The sequence below is a fragment of the Psammomys obesus genome, unplaced genomic scaffold, assembly GCF_907164565.1.
Source record: "Psammomys obesus unplaced genomic scaffold, mPsaObe1.curated_primary_1811, whole genome shotgun sequence".
Lineage (NCBI taxonomy): Eukaryota > Metazoa > Chordata > Mammalia > Rodentia > Muridae > Psammomys > Psammomys obesus.
Window position 1 is genome coordinate 12,406,372 of NW_026596039.1, and position 20,043 is coordinate 12,426,414.

The 20,043-nt window shown below is 41.1% G+C and overlaps 1 protein-coding gene across 1 annotated transcript in view; it reads right to left on the reverse strand.

Moving 5' to 3' along the window:
• Positions 1-1,091: 1,091 nt before the first annotated feature.
• Dlat (dihydrolipoamide S-acetyltransferase) overlaps positions 1,092-20,043 on the reverse strand; it is a 26,884-nt gene continuing 7,932 nt past the window's right edge. Inside the window, exons 6-14 of the mRNA XM_055621988.1 lie at positions 18,924-19,111; positions 17,670-17,811; positions 11,046-11,113; positions 10,332-10,424; positions 9,910-10,017; positions 5,795-5,910; positions 2,559-2,721; positions 2,074-2,210; positions 1,092-1,295 (exon numbers count right to left, since the gene is read on the reverse strand). Coding sequence (XP_055477963.1) covers positions 1,166-1,295; positions 2,074-2,210; positions 2,559-2,721; positions 5,795-5,910; positions 9,910-10,017; positions 10,332-10,424; positions 11,046-11,113; positions 17,670-17,811; positions 18,924-19,111 — 1,145 coding nt within the window. The 3' untranslated portion in view covers positions 1,092-1,165. The remainder of the gene's footprint in view (positions 1,296-2,073; positions 2,211-2,558; positions 2,722-5,794; positions 5,911-9,909; positions 10,018-10,331; positions 10,425-11,045; positions 11,114-17,669; positions 17,812-18,923; positions 19,112-20,043) is intronic.

A 20,043-nucleotide genomic window follows, 5' to 3' on the forward strand; every position in this document is an offset into this window, starting at 1 on the left:
ACCTATTAAAGTTTTTCCCTCCAACAGGATCTTAGAGCTGTTATTTTATACAAGACAGGACTGGGGTGAGAAAGCAAACACTTGTCAGTACACACTTTGTTATTGTGGGCATCATTTCTGTTTGTTGTATTGAGATAGACTCTTGCTATGTTGTCCAACTATCCTCCTCCTTTACTGCTCTGAGTAGCAGAGACTACGTGCCAGATGCCCATTTTAGACACTGTGAAGTGTCCACTAACATCCTTTCTTCATTTCTTTTCAGGCAAGATCTGGTGATACATGGACTTTGGCACATATACAACTCTAAAACCATATATTACATATGTACACTTATCCCATATACATTCCATAGTCATTCAGAGTTCTCCAATTGAGTAATAACATGTGAAAATTGGGTTCATTTACAATCAACATCCAGTTCATCTCAAAATGAAAATTCTATTTCTACAACTTGTTCATTTCAAATAAGCATGTCCTTTTATTTGGAGGAAACTTCAGAATTCTCAAATTATACACTGAAATTATTTATAAATAAATACATAAATTCTCATTTATACCAAGAAGCTAGCTTATATCTTTATCTCAAGGAAGGAAAAGCTTTTTTTTTATTATTTAGAGATTCATATAAAAATAACTGTTGGTTGAAAAGGTCTGAGAAAATGCTGATTCTTAAAGTTTCACTTATTTTCCTTGAAGTTCTCATGAATGATAAACGAAGATCATGTAACAGGAAACTTTAACTAGGGTTCGATTGCAAAATAAAGCTTCAGTTCAAACTCTTTTTGTAAGAAATAATTTTCATGACTTTGTCCCCTCACACTAAGCCGAATCAAGCCCTCAACTGTAAGGCCTCACCCAGGGTACTTTTATGAGCCTGTCTGCAGGAGACCACAATCCCACTCATCCCACACCCCAGCAAGGACTTGGCAGCAGATTTAGCCACGTGTCCTGTCATCAGAAGTATACAGCTTTAAACTGAAGTTAATTATAAAGGGGTACATTATATGGGTGTAACTGGTATTTTAAAAAGATTCACTAATGGCTATTACAAATAAATTATCTGGACCAACTCAATAATAAAGTAACTAGTGAAACTTTAAAAGAACCATCTGTTTAATAACATATAAATATAATGTCAGCAGAGAGTGTAGATCTCTTGAGTAAATTATAACAACATGGTCATAGGCTTTTCAAGGTACTTTCTGAACTCAGCAAGCCACTGGGCTCCAACTGCTCCATCCACAACTCGGTGATCACAGCTGAGTGTAACAGACATCATGCTAGCCACATCAAAGCTAGAAAGAAAGAACAGCAGAGGGTATTCTGAGAGAAACCAATGACTCTGAGACAGCAGCCACCATGTGCTGACTCCTCCCATAATCCTACCTAGGTAGGTTATCTCCCACTCACTCATTCAGAGGACTGAATTTAGGCCTTTTGCATGCTATGCAAATGCTTTGCTACTGAGCTGTTCCTGGGCCTCTTTAAAAACAAAAACAAAAACAGGTTTTTAAATTTCTGAGACAGTTAACCAGGTTGGTCTTGAACATGCCACGCGGTTGAGACAGGCTTTGAACTTCTAACCCTAGAGTAGCTGCGATTATCGATCTGCACATGAAACTTGTTCCACCCACTCTTTATCTTGAGCTCAACCTGGCAGCTTGGGGCAAAACTAAATACATCCGTGGGAACATGGATTACCAAACTATACAACATAGGCCAAATTTTGCTTTCTGTCTATTTTGATGAAGATCTACTTTTCTTGAAGTCATTAGCATATTTTTTTGTCTGCTCTCATAGTAAAATGGCAAGGACTCAATAACAGACCACACAGCCCAGAAAGCTAAAGTATTTACTATCAGACTCTTTAAAACATGCCAACCTGCCATCTAGAAATTTCAAGATCACATCTCAAATATGACTGACTGAAATCAGTAAATAAGTCAATAAAAGTGGCTTACCTTTGCATTTCATGTTGTATTTACTGTATTTAATTAAAGCCATATCTATACAAAAACTAGTAATGATATAATGCAATCGAGTTCCCAACACCCGCTCCACTTTCCCACTCACCCTTTTTCATTATCTGCTGGGACCAGTTTATCCTCTGAAGCACCAATTGCCAAAATACATGCCTGAGGTGGGTTGATAATTGCAGAGAAATTCTTAATTCCAAACATCCCCAAATTGGAGATTGTAAATGTTCCACCCTAATGGAAAAAGTATAAAAACAGATTATACTGTCCACATAATACAGAAAAAAAAAAAAAGTACAAACATTCTCTAAAAGGGCAGTGAGATAATCTTTTATTTAAGAAAGTCTTGAATAGGACACAGATGATACGAACCAAAGACAATTGTTTTCCCAATGCAACCGGTTTTTCCATGCAATTATGAAAACATGTCTTTCAGCTTTTCCCACGTAACTCAATTGCTTTATAATTGCTTTATTTTCAAGACTAAGTATATGTAGCAAAATCAGAACAAAAAATCCAAGAGAAGAATGTAGCTGACCTTCAAAGTAATACATGCCTTATAGCTCAGGGATGGTGTCCTACCTGAAACTCATGAGGCTGAAGTTTACCCTCTCTGGCTTTGGATGCTAAAGAAACAACATCACTCGCGATGGTTTCCAGTCCTTTTATGTGTGCGTTAAACACAATAGGAGTGATAAGCCCTGCAGGGGTACTGACAGCAACGCTGACATCAACCACATGGTTTCTGTTGGAAAAAAAAAAAAAGAAAGAATCAAACTCATCAACATCAAACACTAAGAGCTGCAGGGGCTGGCGATGGCTCAGGGTGGAGAGCACTGGCTGCTCTCCCAGAGGACCTGGGTTCAATTCCCAGCACCCTCATCGCAGCTTGCATGCCTATAACTCCAGTTCCAGGGGATCTGACATACATGTAAGCAAAGCACCAATCGACATAAAAATAAATAAATCTTAAAAAAAAAGAAAAGAAAAGAAAGAGGGGCTGGACAGATGGCTCAGGGGTTAAGAGTATTTGTTATTCTTCCAAAGATCCTGAGTTCAATTCCCAGCAACTACATGGTGACTCATAACCATCTATAATGAGATCTGGTGTCCTCTTCTGGCATGTAGGCAGAACACTGTAAAATAATAAACAAATAAATCTTAAAAAAAAAAAAAAAAAGGCGGAAAAAAGGGGGGCCCCCCCAGTTCTTTCCTCTGCTCTGCCAAAAAAAAAAAAAAAAAAAAAAAAAGGAAAAGAAAAAAAGACCAAAAACAGCCACCACCACCCCACCCCACCCCAAAAAAAAGAAAAGGGAAAGAAAACCAAAACCAGACCCCCAAAAAGTACCAGGTTAAATATGGATCTGGATATTTACTTGAAATACTGTAGGTGCTTAGGATGCAGCTTAGTGGTAGAGCTCTGCCTATGCACAAAGGTGAAACCTCCTAACACGAACCACACTCCCCAGGCACACATAAGGTTTTAGAAGCCGCTGTGCTACCATGCAGAGGTGTCTACTGCACACATTAACATCTCGTCGTGCCTTTTCTTTCACTTGTACTTTTAAAAAAGGTTGGTTTCGCACTTTAATTCCCCTTGATTAATAATACACAGAGTGGCTCGCAAATACATCACAACTAGCATGAAAAACTGACCTTTCTGAGTTGTAAGAGCAAATACATTGGCTTTAGTAGCGTCTGCAACAAAGCTTGAACACATGGAGAAGGAGAGAGAGAGGAGGGATACACTGTGGGGATGGGGATGGGGATGGGGATGGGGATGGGGATGGGGATGGGGATGGGGATGGGGATGGTGAGATGGCTCGTGGGTAAAGCACCTGTAGCCAAGCTGCCAACTTCAGTCCTGGAAACTCATATGGTAGAAGGAAAAAACATACTCCCAGAAGTAGTACTCAAGTTGGTCATGGCACACATGTATGTCAAAGTGGGGGAGGTAGGTAGGAAGGTAGGTAGATAGGGGAATAGAAAGAACAGAAGGGGGAGGAAGAGAAACAAAACATAAAAAGCAGAGACATGATGGGGGAGAAGCCAGAGTGCCCAGGACACAGATGTGGTCATGAATGACTCAGGAGAAACTTAAGGTAGGATTCCCAATCTTTTCTAGAGTAGACCAACGATGGACCAAAACCCTGAGAGGAGCATCTCAGACTTTATTTGTTGAACTCTGTGTCTCTCTGTAAGTCAAGGTGGTCTAAATTCCATCTGTACGCTTTGTAGAGTTTTCAGTACACTTGAGCATTTCCCTAAGCTCTGTGACTTGTCCAGTTAAAGGGGTCCTGGGAACTTGTTTATAGTCAGTTGCCAGATCTGAGAGCAGCATCTCCAGAGGGGGCAGTCATGTGGGACTGGGGCCAGATCTCTGAGATCTGACATTATCTCCAGGTACACATAATCAGAATGAAGCACCTAGCTGCTGTCCACAACAAACCAACTGGCTGATCTCTGATGACACGTATATGTGGTAACATGTGTGAAGACAGAAAAAAAAAAGGAGGGGTTAGAAAATGTTTTTGTTCTTTTTTTGTTTTTTAATTTTATGTGCATTGCTGTTTTGCCTTCATGTACGTCTGTGGGTGTCAGATCTTGGAGTTACAGACAGCTCTGAACTGCCATGTGGGTGCTGGGAATTGAACCCAGGTCCTCTGGAAAAGCAGTCAGTGCTCTTAACCGTTGGGCCATCTCTCCAGTCCCCCTTCTTTTTTATCTTTTTTTTTTTTTTTTTTTTTTTGGTTTTTAAGATTTATTTTTATTTACTATGTATACAATGTGTTTTGCATGTACATCTGAACACCAGAAGAGGGCATTAGATTTCATTAAAATGGTTGTGAGCCACCATGTGGTTGCTGGGAATTGAACTCATGACCTCTGGAAGAGCAGCCAGTGCTCTTAACCTCTGAGCCATCTCTCCAGCCTTCCACGTTTTTATTTTTGTTTTTCATTTAATAATAATTGTAATAATAGTGGGGCTGGAGAGATGGCTTGGTTAAAGGCATCCACTGCACCAGGTGTGGTGGGATACACCTGTAATCCCAGCACTCTGCAGGGGGCGGGGGAGAGACAGAGGCAGGTGGATCTCTGTGAGTTTGAGGCCAGACTGGTCTACAAAGTGAGTCCAGGACAGCCAAGGCTACATAAACAAACCCTGTCTCAAAAAACCATCCACTGCTGTTGCAGAGGACCTGAATTTGGTTCATAGCACCTATGTTAGGCAGTAACTCCAGTTCTAAAGAATTTGGTGCTTCGGGTCTCCTTGGGGATCTGTACTCATTCACAGACACCCATATAAAGAAACACATTCAGACACAAAATTAAAATAAAATTTAAAAATATAAAAGTTCCTAACTACATACTAGAAAAGGCCTGGGCTTGAGCTGGAATGCTGACCCTAACCAACTTACTAACCTGGGAAAAGCTACAGAACTCACTGAGCCTCCGTTTCTTCATCCCCCCCCCTCCAAAAAAATTATAGATGTGAACACAGTTAAGTGATAAAGTGTTTCCAAAGGCCTAATGAAATGTACCAAGCCATTCATGCACCTGTACATTCACAAATACTTTTCAGTATGTTGGCAGAACTCACTGGTGGCCAGAAAACTGACTCCCCCCTGCTTTCTGATAGTTGTTATTAGTGTAACTGGCTTTACACCGGTTTCCTTTTACTGAATCCATAAAAGGAATAACAGCCTTTCCTGGCTGGTCAAACCTGCTTACCACGGGCGTCAATCCTCCCATCCCTAGCTACAATTAGCAGACATAAGCAAACTGCAGGCTGCCATGCACATTCTCCAGTCACGTACTGTCTTATGACTGTGTCCATCCAAGATGAGTTTGCTTCAGGGACTTTCAGACAAGCCAGAGCTGAAGCTTTTATGATGAAGTCATTGACGGAGATTTTTCCTTTCCCTTCAAGCATCTGTTAAGACAATAACCAACTAGCTTTATTAAACTCTCCCCCAGAATCAGGTTCCTTTATTTGATTAATGGAGGCATTAAGAACTGCTTGGCACTGCAGCATCTTGAACACTGTGAATTATGGTGCACTACTATTTTCATTCAACTGAACCAAATGGCTTTTTCTTTTCGTTTGTTTTTTTGAGACAAAAAAAAAAAAAAAAAAAACAGCTGTGTAGCTCCAGCCGTCCTGGAACTCATTCTGTAGACCAGGCTGGCCTTGAACTCAGAGATCTGCCTGTCTCTGCTTCCCAAGGGCTGGGGTCTTTAAAGGCATTTGCCATCACCTATGGTGGAATTTTTATTTTTTATTTTTTTAAAAGATCATGTAAATGACAACAAACTAACAAATGTTTGGTTGAAAAAGAAAGTCATCTCAAATTCCTCAAATGAGGAGTGAAACGGGAGACATACTATCTCTCCAACATAAAAAAAAAGAGGTATTATGAATATTTAACACCAACAAATTAGACAATCCAAATAAAATGTACAAGTTTCTAGAAAGAAACAACCTATAAAGAGTATAAACATAATCATGAGATGAAACTGGTCCCAGAATCTGCTCACACAGGAGACTAGACCTAGACAGCTTGGTTTTTTTCAAGACAGGGTTTCTTTGTCCTAGAACTAACTAGCTCTGTAGACCAGGCTGGCCTTGAACTCATAGCGATTCACCAGCCTCTGTCCCCTAAAAGCTGGGATTAACAGTGTGTGTCACCACTGCCTAGCAACTGGCCAATTCTACCAAACATTTAAAGGCTAACAAAAATTATCTTCACCTAGTCTTCTAAAAAATGGAAGAGCAACTTAACAATTCCCCAGTGTTAGTCTCATTCCAAATATCAGACAAAAGCCCAGCAGTTAAAACCTAAACATTATCTTATGAATATAACAGAAAAGCCCTTAACAAAATATTAGCAGACAAAACCTAGCAATATATAAGAAGACTCATATATTTGTTTCAGGAATGCAAGACTCAGTAACATCTAGAAAACAAAGTGTGCAGAGCAGCATGGGACTATAGTCTCATCTATGCAGGAGGCTTAGGCAGGAGAATCATTTGAGTCCAGAAGTCTGGGCTTCATAGTGAGAAATTACTGTGGAACATCCTAACAGAACAGAAAGACCACATGACAGCTTCAACAGCCCAAAAAGACACGACAAAATTCAGTACCACTTTTCACAATAAAACACTTAGTGAACTTGAAGAAACTTCCTGATGATTAAAAGATACACAATCCCCCATAACTATCTCTCCTCATACTTCATAGTAGAAAAGTTATTTCCCCTAAGATCACAATAAGACAAGACGTCTCCAGGGGGATTTGTAGCTGGCCTGCACGCACATGTTTGCACAGATATACAAAATACACAATAATGCTTAAAAAATAAAAAGGAAAAACTGATACATGCTATAATATAGCTGAGCCTTGAAACCACACGATAAAAGACAAGCATTCGGTAAAGACCAGACTTCCTATGATTCTAGTCAGAGAATACCACATTTGCCTACTGGTAAATCTTTCAAGAGCAAAGTGTAAGAGGAGAGTGGGAGGATTGATGGGATTTGGCAAATGGCTATTAGGGGTGATGAAATGCTCCAGGTTTTACCCTGGTAACCTGGGTATGCTCTGAAAGACACTGACTGGGACACTACTTCAAGTGTGTGAACTGGGCATGGCGTTAGAATGGTTGAATATCTCAAAACATCATTCAGATTAATACATCAAATACATTGGATACATCAGCTATTTCAATACTTTGATTTTTAAAAATATTTTAGTTCAGTGGTGGCGCATGCCTTTAATCCCACGACTCAAGACAGAGGCAGATGGATCTCTTTAAGAATAAGGCCAGTGACCTACAGAGGAAGTTCCAAGACACCCAAAGCTACACAGAGAAACCCTGTGTCAAAAAACAAAACAATAATTTTTTTAGCTGTGTGAGTGCGTGCACATGTGTGTGTACATGAATGTATCCATGTGTACCACATGCAAATAGGAGCCTGTGGGGGTACAGACGATTGGAAGTTGATGTGTTTATGGTGAGAATTGAATATAAAATGGGTCCTCTGCAAGAACAAGTGTTCCTAAACCTGAGCCATCTCCAACCTGTTTCAATATCTGACAATACGGTAAGCCATCACCTTTAATCCCTGCAGCCACCTCCAGGTCTGCTGGTGACTCCTGCAGTCGGTTATGTGCCACACAAGTGTCCACTCTGTGCTGGGCACGTGTGTATGAAGCAGGGGACAGTAAACAAACCTCGGTCTTGGGGAGCATCTTCTAAATGGCTAACAGTGAGACACACAGCATCTTATAAGGTGTGGACGGGGACAGGGGGAAAAGGCTGTAAATTTAGAATAAGGAAGACCAGTCAAGTCCTTGAGGAGGTGAAGAAGAAAGCCACAAGGACAGAGCAGGCTCTACATCAAGAGAACACAAGTACAGAGTGTAAAGTAGGGATACCAAGAAACAGCAAGACAGCCAGTATGTCTTCAGTGGTGGGAAACAGAACTCCAAAAGGTCACAAAAACCCTGTGAAGGCCCTGCAGGCCATTCTAAGGAGCCAATGGGCTTCTGTTGTACTACTTTTTAAAGAATTTTTATAATTATTCATCTTATGTGGTTGAATGTCTTCATCCTTTGCTCTCTGCCTTATTTACTTACTTTTAAAGACTTATTCTATAGGCATGTACATGTGCATCATGTGTAAGCCTGTTGCTCACAGCGATGAGGCATCTGAACTTTGGAACTGGAGTTATGGGCAGCTAAAAGTCCTCATGTGGGGGCTGGGAACTGAACCTGGATTCTCTGCAAGAGCAACAAGTACTCTTAACCACTGTGCCATCTCTCCAGCTCCACTCTGCCTTACTTCTTCAGACAGTCTCTCACTGAACCCAAGCTGGACTAGCCATTAAGCCAGCACCAGGGATCTTGTCTCTGCCCTCCCAGCTCAATTACAGGCACAAATTGCCTGATATTTTATGATAGTGCTAGGAGCGTCATACTTGGGCAACAAGCACTTCACAGATCTCAAACTCCCAGTCTTATTTCTACTCTTAAAGCCCTTAACCCTTACAACTTTCAACCCATGAGTTTTCAACTCTCTGCCAATCCAAACACTTCATCTTTTTCCTGGTCCACCCACATTTGTCTTATAGCACTGTGAATTCCCCAACTACTACTGGTCCCCTTTAACTCTCTGTTGAACGCACAGTGGAATTCAGCAGACAATTGAGAGGCAGCTTCATAAAGAGCCTGGTCTACAAAGGAATACCATCACCTTTATTAAAACCATCTTCCCTCCTTGTCACAGTTAGTAATGCCCCAATTTCCATTATAAACGTATGATGAAGACAGACTGCTTTTTGCTCTCTATTCTCAAAAGGGCTGAGCTAAGTGTGCATGCATACCTGACTATAAACATGTGAATATCACTTCACAGCAAAGTGATTTTAAATGCTAAGTTCTTTTACTTCTTTTATTATTATTATTTTGGTTTTTTGAGACAGGGTTTCTCTGGATAGTCTTGGATGTTCTAGACTCTATGTAGACCACGCTGGCCTCACAGAGATCTGCCTGCCTCTGCCTCCCCGAGTGCTGGGATTATAGGCATGCACCACCATACCCACCGGGCTTAAATACTAAATCCTACTCAAGGGTTAACTGATAAACCAGAAAAGGTGGCACACTCCTGTAATCCAAACATCTTAAAAGCTGTAGCAGGAGGACTGCAAAGGCAGCCTGGGTTATATGGAGTTCCAAGTGTGTGCTACATAGTGAGTCATCGTCTAGAAAGTTGCAACAAATCAAAAAAGTTAAATGAAGCTTTTGCAGGATATTCCCTACTTAACAATTTCAAGAGACAGTAACTTTCTATCACTAACCAGTTTCTAACAACAAAGCACATGGGCAACACTGTAAAGCTTCCATGCCAAAGACAGAATTTCCGGCTTTACCTTATTGAGCTCTTTCCGTACCAACAGCACCTCTCCCATATTTACATCAATAGATAGGTAATAATGAGGTATGGTCTGCTTCGACTGCATCAGCCTCTGCGCAATCACCTGAAACCAAAGAGTTCAACATTAGGCTGACACCAGACTTTACCTAACTCAATCTGCTTACCTCTTCTTCAGCTCGCTGGTAGCTTACTTCACACAACAGAGCAAGAAAAAAGATTGCTCCTTCTAGTAGATTAGCCAAAATAGAGACTTCTTCATCTCAATTACTCAGCTGACCAAATCAAATTTCCTTAAATTAATAATCCAGCACTTTGAACTGGCAAGGTCCTTTTCAGTGTTTTGAACTGTGGCACAACTAAGCAACCAGAATGGAAATGCCCAACAGCTCTGGCCCCAGACTGTGGTGGCGTTCTTACTCGACGAATGTTGCTGATGGGGATATCTGTGAAGACACCCGCAGGAGCTGGTGCCACCGTTGGACCCGGGGGAGCCATGGCAGCTGCTGCAGCCTAAGGGGGGAAAAAAAAGCACTTAGTGACTGTGGCTCGATCTTAGCATGGGCTGAAGGACCACCTGTGACATGCTACTGCTGTTGAGGACTATACGACAAATTGAAGCAGCAGAGTTCTAAGGGGCAGCTGGTTCCATCCCCACAGAGCAAAAGGGATTCTAATTAAGCTGCTTATTTAAGAGTATTGTTCTTTTCCTTTGTTTGGTTACTTAGAATTCTAAATCATGTTTTAAGAGTTATCATTTTTGAGGAAGTGTATATTCAATGACAAGTTTTTTATTGACGTTTTAAAGGTGGTCAAGGCATGGTGGTGCATACCTAAATTCCCAGCACTCAAGATGCTAACGCAGGAAGATTTTAAGATCAAGGTTAGCCTGCTTCCTCAACATAACCAGAAAAGGTGGAGTGTGGGATAGAGGGAAAGCAAAGCATAGAGGAATTAAAGAAATAAATATAAAAAGAAAGGCCCTGGGCCAGAGAGGTAGCTAAGCTGCAGGCGTGCTTGCCAAGCATGCGTAGAACCCTGGATCCAATTTCCACAATAACAACCATTTTAATCCAGGTATGGCTAAAACCAATTACAAAAATAAAATAATTTAAAAAGCCAAATATAACTCACCGGAGCAGCCTTAGAAGGCACGAAAGAGTCAATGTCCTTCTTGATGATTCTGCCTTCTGGTCCCGTCCCTAAAGAAACACATATATATCACATGTGACAGCCAGCACACCACTAGTTCTCCACGGTTACTGTTTGTTTGGTTGGTTGATTGGCTAGTTTTGGAGACAAGGTTTTTCTGCGTAATCCTGGTTGTATCAGAAAACACTCTGTAGACCAGGTTGGCCTTGAACTCAAGAAATCCTCCTGCCTCTGCCTCGAGAGTGTTTGGACTAAAAGAGTGAAACACCAGCACCCGGCCAACAATGGTTCTTTTTAACTACTATAAACAGTAACCATTTTTCTATTAAAGTTTCATTCAGCTAAACTGAACTCTTTCTTGTTCTTTCATTTTCTTATTTTGTTTATTTCCTTACTTTTAAGTTGGGAAATACTGACATAAGCATAATACTGACCACAGTTTATAAATCTAAAAGGAAAGTTAGCTGTTGGCTGTGGTTACCTTTTTTTTTTTATTTCAGTTTATTTACTTTACATGCCAAGAGTGACCCATCTCTCCTCTCTTCCTGATCTGCCCCCTTCCTCTCCTCCCCTTTCCCTCTCCCTTGGCTGTGGTTAAATTATCTTAAAAAAAAAAAAATCAACAACAACAACAAAAAGCAAAACAGAAACCCCAACTCACTGAACCTTGAAACAAACTTATTTGACATAAAGTATTTCTTTGAGTAAGAGTGACAATTTTCTAAAGGAAAACGCTTATTCAGAATACCATGAATAATGTGTAACTAAAATGATCTACACTTTTAGAATCATTCATTTTCCATCACACACCAGAGCTAAATTAATACATGTCAAAAACCAAGGAGAAAATACTACAATGCATTTAAGAGACCTTTAAGTTCTCTCACAGGCTTACTTTATTCTATTTTCCCTCTCCCCTCCCATGCATAACTCAGGTTTAGGATTAGGGTTAGGGTTGCAGGTTTAGGCTTAGGCCCAATTACATCATCTTGACCTTGAAGCAAATTCAGAATGCACTTATTATAATACCTTTTCCACTGGCCCACTTCTAGAAAAAAAAAAAAATGTCAAATTGATTCATCTTCCCCCATGGCAGCCTTTTAAAGGATTCCCACTGTGTGCAGCTCTTCCCAATTCCTTTCCTTCATTATGAAAACAGAGTTGGCTAGAACTGTTTATCCTCACCAGGAGCTCTAGAACACAGGCGGTAGGTACCTCACCTTTTAAACACACAGAAACTATAACCTTCCCTACAACCGGCCTTGAGCTTGATGCCACCTCCCTCAACCCCTCAGAGGAAACCAGTTTGCTGAGTTAGCTAAGGCTTTTAATTGCTTTGCCAGCTCCCCAGGAAAGCATAACAGGTGATCATAAACCAATATGGTACGAAGGGAAGACCTAGACTGGCAGTAAAATTGCAGGGTTCTGCTGAATTAGGCAGCTGACTACAGTCAACTGCAAGATGGAGAGTACAGCTCCAGCCCTGTTCACAGCTGTATGTATTGTGGAAGAAAAAAAAAAAAGGGACAGTGAGCAAAGGTGCTGTGCACCAAAATACACAAGACCGCCTACACTAAACACCAGAAGCCTCAGTAGTTTCTTCCTCAGTAGTTAACATTTTAGCTAAGTTTGCTAAACACCCTGCTTCTCTATCTGACTTTTGGTTCTTCTACAATGGAGTTTTGTTTGTTTCTTTCTTTTTCTTGATCTCTCCTCCACAACCCCAATAATGAATAAATAAATTTAAATCCCTGAAATCCATAACAAACACATTCTTCTCTTTGCAGGTACTGTTGTATGATAAACACAGATGTTTGATCTTTGTTCCAGACTCTTGGCATAGACCTTCCAAAATCTTTGGGATTCCAAGTGGTAAGTATTTACTCTTTTTCAGTCATGCCTCCTTCCATTACACCAGCTTATGCTAATGAGGTGACTGAGGACAGTGCTTCTGGATAAAGGACATCAGCCTTGTTAGCCTAAAGACCAAACAAACACTTAACTAAAGTGTGATAACCTTCAATATTCTTTCCACTCTCCCTCCCCATTTCCTGCTTCCTGTACCAATTCCACTAAACAGAGAGAAGCTGAGTTCAATGAGCACTGGCCAGTGATTTACTCAATAATGTCTTTATGATGACACCTCCATGAAAATAATGCCTTGAGATCCAGTGAGCTTCCTAGTTGGTGAGGACAGCACTGTGATGGCAGGACAGCAAGCCTGGAGAATGCATGGGTGCTCTGTGTATCCCTTCCCACTATACCTTATCCTACACATCTCTCCATTGGCTGTGTGTCTGAGCTGTATTCTTTGTAATATACTAATAATAGTACATAAGGTCTATCAGTCATTTTAGTTAGTTATCAAACCCAAGGAAGATTGGCAATCTTTGATTTACTGCTAATGAGTTATATATACAGATAGCCCGGGGGAAAAGGAATCTGAGGTAAAAGGAATCTGCTTTCACCTATGGAGTCTCATGCTAACTCTGGGTCATTAATGTCACACTGGACTGAACTGTTGGACACTCAGTTGGTGGTTATATTGGAAAAACTCCAAACACTTGGTGTCAGAAAACAGCACACAATCGTGGATCCTGAGCTCACTGAGCATATGCCATAAAAGCCTGGGTCAGTTCCCAGGACAAAAATAAAAAGTAAGTAAAACAAAGAAGACTCCACTCTACTAGGGGTTGGGAACAGCCTTCCACTCTCACTCGCCCTAACCTCCATTCCTTTGTTTTTTCCTCCTTCTCTTCCTCCCTCCTTCTCTCTCTTTCTCCAGATTACATTCCTCAGACTACTGTTAGAATCATTCCCTTGCAAAACTCTAAATCTTGCTCATCTTTTAGTTAAGTACCAGGATGACTCAAGTGTTGCTTACAATAAAAAGCATGTGCTTGGCTGACTCAGCTCAGACCTGAAAACCTTAAACAGATGCACAGAAGTTTCAGAAATGCAACTGTCCCTTTAAATTGTTCCCAACCCCTAGGCTACTTTATAATCTCTCTAATCTCAGCCCTTTCCAGATTCTGCAAACTGAAAACCTTAAATTTATACATTGAACAGTAGCAGGGAGAGAGTCTTATCATCCACCACCAAACAACCATCCATAATCTCAATTAAAACAGATAAAATGTTCTGAATTCTATAAAAGGTCAATCCCACTTTTTTAAAAATTCTTTATTAATTACACTTTATTCACTTTGTATCCCCCCTGTAGTTCCCTCCCTCCTCCCCTCCCAAATCCCTCCTTCTTCTCCCTTCTGCATACATGCCCCTCCCCAAGTCCACTGATAGAGGAGGTCTTCTTTTCCTTCTTTTTGATCCTAATCTATTAGGTCTCATCAGGAGTGGCTACACTGTCTTCCTCTCTGGCCTGGTAAGGCTACCCCCCCCTTAGGGGGAGGTGATTAAAGAGCAGGCCAATCAGTTCATGTCAGAGACAGTCCTGTTTCCATTACTATGGAACCCACTTGGACACTGAACTGCCATGGGCTACACCTGTGCAGGAGTCCTAGGTTAAATCTATGAATGGCCCTTGGTTGGAGTATGAGTCTCAGGAAAGACCCCTGTGCTCAGATTTTTTTGGTTCTGTTGCTCTCCTTGTGGAGTTCCTGTCCTCTCCAGATCCTACTATTTCCCACTACTTTCATAAGATTCCCTGAACTCTGCCCAAGGTTTGGCCATGTCTCAGCATCTGCTTTGATAGTCTGCAGGGCAGAGCCTTCCAGAGGCCCTCTGTGGCAGGCTCCTGACTTGTTCCCTGTTTTCTCCTTCTTCTGATGTCCATCCTCTTTGCCTTTCTGGATATGTCAATCCCACTTTTTATATCTCAAGAATTCTGTTTCCTGCCAAACCATCCTACTCTGTCACCCGTCTAATGCATCAGTTTCTCAAGGATGGGAAGCTACTTGTGTGCTTTGTGAATGCTACATTCACATTAGATAAGTGCTACCACTGTGCTGCAGCCCCAGCTTCTCAGTCTCAGGAGCCCAGCAGGCCCTGAACTGACCTGCCTCAGACTTTTGACCAGCTAAATTACAGGTGTGTGCCATTAGGCCCAGCTTCTTTTGCTTCTTCTCACCCTTGTCTTCTATTCTACCCCTTGCTCTCTGTGTTCTGTTATATGCTGTTGGCCTATGGACCTCTGCCAAAATGCTTTCTTCCAACACTTCACAAGGCTGACTCATAGATGACCCCAGGTCTGGAGATGAGATCATGTGTCATCCAGAAAGATCCTTCTCCTATCTAAAAGTCATTGATAAATTGAAGTCATCTATAGAAATAGATGTCACTGAATCTATTTCTCTTTAGCTCCTAAGTCACCTCAGTTCATAATAAAAATGTAGAGCAAAGAGAGCTGATATGCTTTCTCTGCACAAGCACTGTTAACTTACTAATCTTCACAAATTATTAAGTATTATTTTTATATACAAGTTACAGAGTCAGAAAAGGTCACACTGTTAGCACATGGCAGAGCTAACATTCAAACCTGATTGTTCTGTCTCTGGATCCTATTCTTAACTACAGTGTTAGACTTCTGCTCACTTCGTTCTCTCTTGCTGGCCAATGAAGCCAGAATATTCTCCACTTTATGAACAAGTCCTTGATGCACAGATGGTACTTGATAAATATGTGGTTAGCTAACGATAAAGGAATTACTTAACCCAGCCTGCATGAAAACAATACTGGGGTTCTTCAACTTATCCCTCTAGTAAAATAACCAGCACCACCAACTCTCCAACAATTGACTCTACTTATCCTAGTTCTTCAGGCACAACTATTAACTCTGCCCCTCCGCTCTATTAAATGCCTTGTCTCTGGTACTAAGCACAAATTAATAAAGAATTTGCCACACCAACAAAGCAGCAGCTTGGCGGTGGGTGAGAACCAGCCTCAGGGCACACAACCAAAGCTGTGGGGACACGACTGTAGCTTTCTTTAGTGATTATGGATGGCAGCACAGGGTAATGGGAACAATACAGAATTTAAAGCAGGACCTGGTGGTCCAGGTCTGTAATCCTAGCCACTCAAGAGGCTGAAGATAGAACACTGCAAGCTCTGGGCCAGCCTAGGAATTTTTTTTTTTAAATTCCGAGAAATAGAAAATAGAGAGGAGGAGCTAAGAATATGCATACATGTTACAGTGCCTGCCTCGTATGAATGAGATCCTATCTCAACCCCTAGTAATAAAACAAAACAAGAAAAGAACTGAGCTGTTGAGAAGGCTCAGTGTGTAAGGTGTTGCTGCCAAACCTGATAACTTGAGTTCAACCCACATGCATGAGGTGTCACACTGTATAGAAGGTCAGAGCACAAACTATTTCTACTATGTGGGTCCCAGGGATAGTACTCGGGTCAGCAGCAGCAAACACTTTTACCTGATAAGACAGCTCACCAGTCCTGCTCTGCTTATTGCTACACTCAGTCAAACTACTACAGAGCCAAGCCCTCTAACTCAATATTGCCCAACAAACACATATACTTTTGCCAACAATTAAGACATGATAAAGAGACAGATTAATTGTGGGGATATGAGAGGAGAAACAGAAGCCTCTCACCAGCCGAGAAGCAAGAATTCCAACAATAAGCATCTGTTGGCCAATTCTCCTCCCAGTGATAAACCAACAACTTTCTAGGAAGCTCACCATTTATAATAGAAGACTCATACTAAAACCCTGTGCAGTCCTAAAGGCTCCTGGTTTTCTCTCAGACTATAATTCTATCTACTGCATATCTAGAGCCACCCCATAATCTCACTTAAAAAGGAAAGATGGAGCGGGAAGAAGAGAGCCACCAAAGTGGTGTCTATGGCTAATGGTAGGACATTTCATTCAACTCTCCCTCGTGGACCCACACTCACAGTTGGGTATGTCTGCCCTGTCTACTCTCCATTAAAAAGCCCACAACCACACTTGGATATGTCTTATTTCCCCGAGCATATTTCTCTTAACCCCCATGCTTAAAATCTTCATTAAAAGTATCTTTTAATAAAGTGCACTGTTCTTTGATGTGCTTTGATTTGTTTGTGAGTATCTTTCTTCTTTTTTGTTTGGTTTTTCAAGACAGGGTTTCTCTTTGTAGCTCTGGCTGTCCTGGAATCCACTCTGTAGACCAGGTTGGCCTCGGGGTGGCCAGACATCCATCTGTCTCTGCCTCCCAAGTGAAAGGATTAAAGATATGGGCCACCAACCCAGGTTCTGAATGCCTTTCTACTTTCAATAAAACCCCAATTCAGCTTCATTCTGACAAGCCCTAAAATTCCTTTTCTGCATCAAAGCCACAAAGCGTGGGTTTGCCTGAGTCGAGGTCCCTAAGCTCAAAGGAGCTCCTCAGAGTTCTGAGGGCAAATGTGGAGGGAGTGATGCTTCTCTTCCTCACCATTGCTATTAAACATTTCCTATGAATAGAGGACAAACTTACAAGGTCACAGATTACATAGGCAGATCAAAGAAAACACAGTGATGCTTTCCCATTCCACGAAGGCAACAGAGCTCCTCCCCACGCAACTATATGCACTACTCTCACTGACGCACTTACCTGAACTTTAATGTACAACCCCTTTCTTAAAAAAAAAAAAAAAAAAAAAAAAAAAACCCTTACCTTTAACTTGGGTGAGGTCAATCCCTTTCTCTGCTGCCAACTTCTTTGCAAGAGGGCTAACAAACACTCTTCCCTTTGGTCCAGGAGGAGCAGCTGAGGGTGTAGGCGCTAAGGGCTGGGGAGTGGGAGGAACAGCTGCTACCTTTGGAAAAACAGAAAGTATCCACTCATTACTGCAAAGTAATCTGAAAAAAAACACTGGGCTTTGTTTGTTTGTTTGTCAAGACAAAGATCCTCCATGTAACAACCCTGGCTGTCCTGGACTGTCTTTATAGACCAGGCTGACCTCTAACTCATGAAATGCGAGATCTGCCTGCCTCTGCCTCCCAAGTGCTAGGATTAAAGGCGTGTGCCACCATGCCTGGCTACAGGTTCATATTTTTTAAGGTAGAAGTTTTTATAATTAAATGATATTTATACACTTTCCTGTTTAACTAATATAAAATACAAATGGCAAGAATATTTTCTGTCAAAGACAGAAACAGGTCATGCTAACAGGAGAGCTACAGAATTAAAACTGACCTATGTATAATATCCTTATCACCTGTCATTTCTTGTCATTTTTTCCTCTGAGACTACGTAACCCACAGTGATCCTCCTGCCTTAGCCACCCGAATGCTTGAATCACCACACACCTTGCTTCTTGTCACTTTTTTATTTTCACTAAGTATATAATTAACATGGTTTCTGCTTTATTTAATCTCATTTCAGGATATAAAATGATACTAACAGGTTTCATGTTTCAAGTGTCTTAAGGAATGGAACACAGAGCTTCCTGCACATCTGAATCAATGAAAGACAGTGAGAAGCCAAGCTTCCTCTGAGAAAAATGTACACCTTTTCTAATCCCACGGAGGTATATACCGAAGAGTGCAAGTGTATGATGCTACAAGTCATGTCAGAGGAGACATGTCATGTCTCAGAGGCAGGGTCCAAAGTCCAAAATGTGTGCTTCAACTACGATACAAAAATACCAGAACTGAAAGTGCAAACAGGCATTAGTAGAGCAACAGAAAATGTGGAGTGAAACCATCACCTTCCTTGGGCATTACCTTCACACCAACAGCAGAAGAACATGTAACTCAGCTTTGTTATCAACTAGACTCAAGATGGCAGAAGAGCAACTTACCAACCATGAGGTGGACAGCACATACTATATGCCACAGATTAATGGGTGTTGCCAGTCACTTTCCTACATGTAGGATCCGGACACCTGGCTGAAAGGATAATTTCCCAATTCAGAAGCACACTTACCGGGGGTGGGACAGGTGGTGGTGCCTGCGGCTTTAAGCTGGTCACTTCCGTTGGCCTATAGTCTGCAAATGCTGCTATATCTTCCTGTTTTTCTACTATGATACAAAGTGGAGTTCCTAGCGGAACGTCCCTTGTGCCTTCAGGGATAAGGATTTTTGCCAGATAACCTTCTTCTTGTACTTCAAAGCCTTAAGTAGAAAGAAAAACATTATGAAACTCAAGACTTCATCATTGCTATACCTTCACCAGGGTTCCAGGTAAAGGTTTCATATTCAAACTACTGGTATTAGGTTTGTTTGTTTTACAAACTATTTAACTTCTTTGTGCCTCAGTTTCTCTTCTTTAACATGGGAACAGGAAGAATATAGCTAACCCTCTGGCTACAGTTCTGCATCCCTAAATCCAATCAAGTGTGGGTCAACATTACATCACCACTGACATGAACTATGAAGTCAGCCTATGGAAATCTGAACTTAGCATATACACTTTTTATTCTTGCAATTATTTCCTACGTAATACAGTGTAACAACTATTCACATAGCACTGTTGTTTTCGGTATTACAAGTAACTGGAAATGATTAAAAGTATACAGTTGTAGAGGCATAGCTCAGTAACAGAGATCCTACTAATTTGCTCAAGGCCCTAAATTCAATCCCAGTGATCCCACCCTAACCCCAAGTACTATGTCCACTTACATAGGAAACTTTATTCTACAGACTTTCATCCTTGGATCAGTTTGCCAACGCATGTATGAAGGAATGATTAACTATACTATCCTAACATAAATGTTAGATTTAAATCAATTAATATTTAAGTACTTAGAAACAGTATACTCTGCACAAAGTAAATGAAAAATGCAGTTCACTCTCCAAGTCCTTGAGATCAAAACAATTTGGGAAAAAAACTACCTGGGTAGAGCACATATAGATGACTTTCTGGAGCCAGTGCCTTGTGGACACTGACATAACCGTGTCTGTTCTACTAAGACTGCAGACAGTGACTCATTCTGAGAGTTACTGAAAACAACTCAAGGGCAGCCCTTATGTGGCACTCACAGGACTTTTTTTTAAAGGTATCTATCTATCTATCTATCTATCTATCTATCTATCTATCTATCTAT